This window comes from Arachis stenosperma, chromosome 7 (assembly GCF_014773155.1).
Source record: "Arachis stenosperma cultivar V10309 chromosome 7, arast.V10309.gnm1.PFL2, whole genome shotgun sequence".
Lineage (NCBI taxonomy): Eukaryota > Viridiplantae > Streptophyta > Magnoliopsida > Fabales > Fabaceae > Arachis > Arachis stenosperma.
Window position 1 is genome coordinate 33,107,003 of NC_080383.1, and position 2,000 is coordinate 33,109,002.

General features: G+C 41.0%; 1 protein-coding gene across 1 annotated transcript; it reads left to right on the forward strand.

The window, feature by feature from the left end:
- Positions 1-1,040: 1,040 nt before the first annotated feature.
- On the forward strand, positions 1,041-1,614 carry LOC130939673 (uncharacterized). The gene is made up of 2 exons (XM_057867763.1): positions 1,041-1,060; positions 1,161-1,614. The coding sequence occupies exons 1-2, from the start codon at positions 1,041-1,043 to the stop codon at positions 1,612-1,614; spliced, it is 474 nt and encodes a 157-aa protein (XP_057723746.1).
- The last annotated feature ends 386 nt before the right edge of the window (positions 1,615-2,000 follow it).

Consider the following 2,000-nt stretch of genomic DNA (forward strand, 5'->3'; position numbering starts at 1 on the left):
TGCAGTATCGGTCGTCGGCGTCCGATGAGTTGGTTCGCGTTGGTTGTGCGTGGATATGGTTGTGTTTTGAGATGGTTTGATTTGTGAAGATATTTGACTAGGCTAGCTGTTGGCCGGTCAAAAAGTTGGGTCTGCAAACACCTTTCTTGGATTCTGAAGACGGTCAACTCCATCCAGGCAGGATGCATCACATGCGTTTAGAATTGCACTGGTTAGGCAACCACGGGTGCCGTCCAATATTCAAGCCTTTGCAAAGTGCTTCCTAAGATAGCAAAAGGTGACCTGCCATTGCATGAGGTCAGTTTTGCTAGAGTGTAGCGCTCAGACGCGCAGTTGTGCATAATGATGGGTATGCCAATCACGTCATATCAAAAAACGTAAATGCCCTTAAATACAGAAACATATAAAACAACTTATTAATCAATATCCTTTAACAAGGAATAACAAGAGATTACTTGACAATAAGATAATTACATAATTACATATGAATTATTTTTTTCGAAATTTTTCATAGAGAAAGATTATAACAAGCAGAGAAAACGGGTCACACATTTACGCTTTGTATTTTTAATATGGGGTAGAAGGTGGTGTTTTTAAATAAGGTGGAAATTTTGTGTGTTTTTTTTTAATATGGATACCACAAATCTGACCACAAATCTGAGGGTCAGATTTGTGGTTTAAAATTTTTTAAAAAAAATACAAATCTGAGGGTCAGATTTGTAACCCTATTAAATCTGACCCTCAGATTTTTCTACTCCTCCAAATCTGAGGGTCCGATTTGTTACTCAAAATTTAAAAAAAAATTAATCCATATTCAAGAAAAATACACTAATGATCTATGATGATGAATTACACACAATTTTTTTTTCATATAAAAAAAAATTAGCCCACATATTTAATGTTGATGGTTTGGATCGTCAGTTAACAACTACATGGTGTAAGATGCATCCGGCCCGCGGTTGGGGGCTATAATCGACCGTTCCGTGCCAAGTTGGCGTCACAGGTGTCAGTCAACAAGAAGGCCGTTGGGATGCGAGGACATGATGCCATTAGCAGAGAGGTGAATATGAACCCTCGTTGCGCACGGCTATTTCAAAAGCCAGTCTTTTACTCTCCCCGTGAACTATTGAACACACAATGTATTGATCCTCTTCCATAAGCTTGTCCTCCGTCGATGCACCGACGCCTCGATGTCACTGTGGCGTGAGGTCGCCAATCAGAACCGCTTGGAAATGTGACTATCCGGGCAGAAGGTTTTATGGATGTTATGGGTATGGAACCAGCAGGAAATGCTCGTTCTTTCAGTGGTACGATCCAGAGCCCCCGCCTTGTTACTCCGATGTCATTCGCAGGTTGCTAGAAACGAACGAGGGCATTAGAAGCGAGAACACGGAGTTGAAGAAGACAAGACAGGAACTCCTAGACGAGCTGCGTTCTTTGCAACAGAGTTTATATGAAACAAGGGCAGATCTGGAGGCCGCCATTTCAGCCTCTACGGTCATAGAAGACAACATGCTTGCGAGTGTCACGACGACGAGGAAGCGAGCTGTTTTGATCACCGTGCTGATATCCACGATCATTTTGTTGGTTTTTTTACCGGTGAAGATTGCTTGATGAGAATTTTTATTTGTAATTTATTTTTTTTTGGGTGTTCACGATTGGAAAACATAACTAGTTCAATGGATTTGTTTAGCCCTAATTGTTGCGTGGATTTGATTGCACTGGTACTGTCTTTTCAATCTAATAAGATAATTTTCATTTCGCATATTCATTCTACCAAGTATAATAAAACATGATACACATCAATCCATTCGAAAAGCATATTTTAAGCATGCCCGGAATACAAACAACGATACAACTGGTCCATATGTCCTCGCGACAGATTTACGCAATGAGTGCCTACCGCTTATATGATCGAATCACAGTAGCGGCCGCTCCATTAGGGAACTAGACAACCCACTCCCACAGTTATAACGTGCTGAAGGTTCATGTCACTCGGC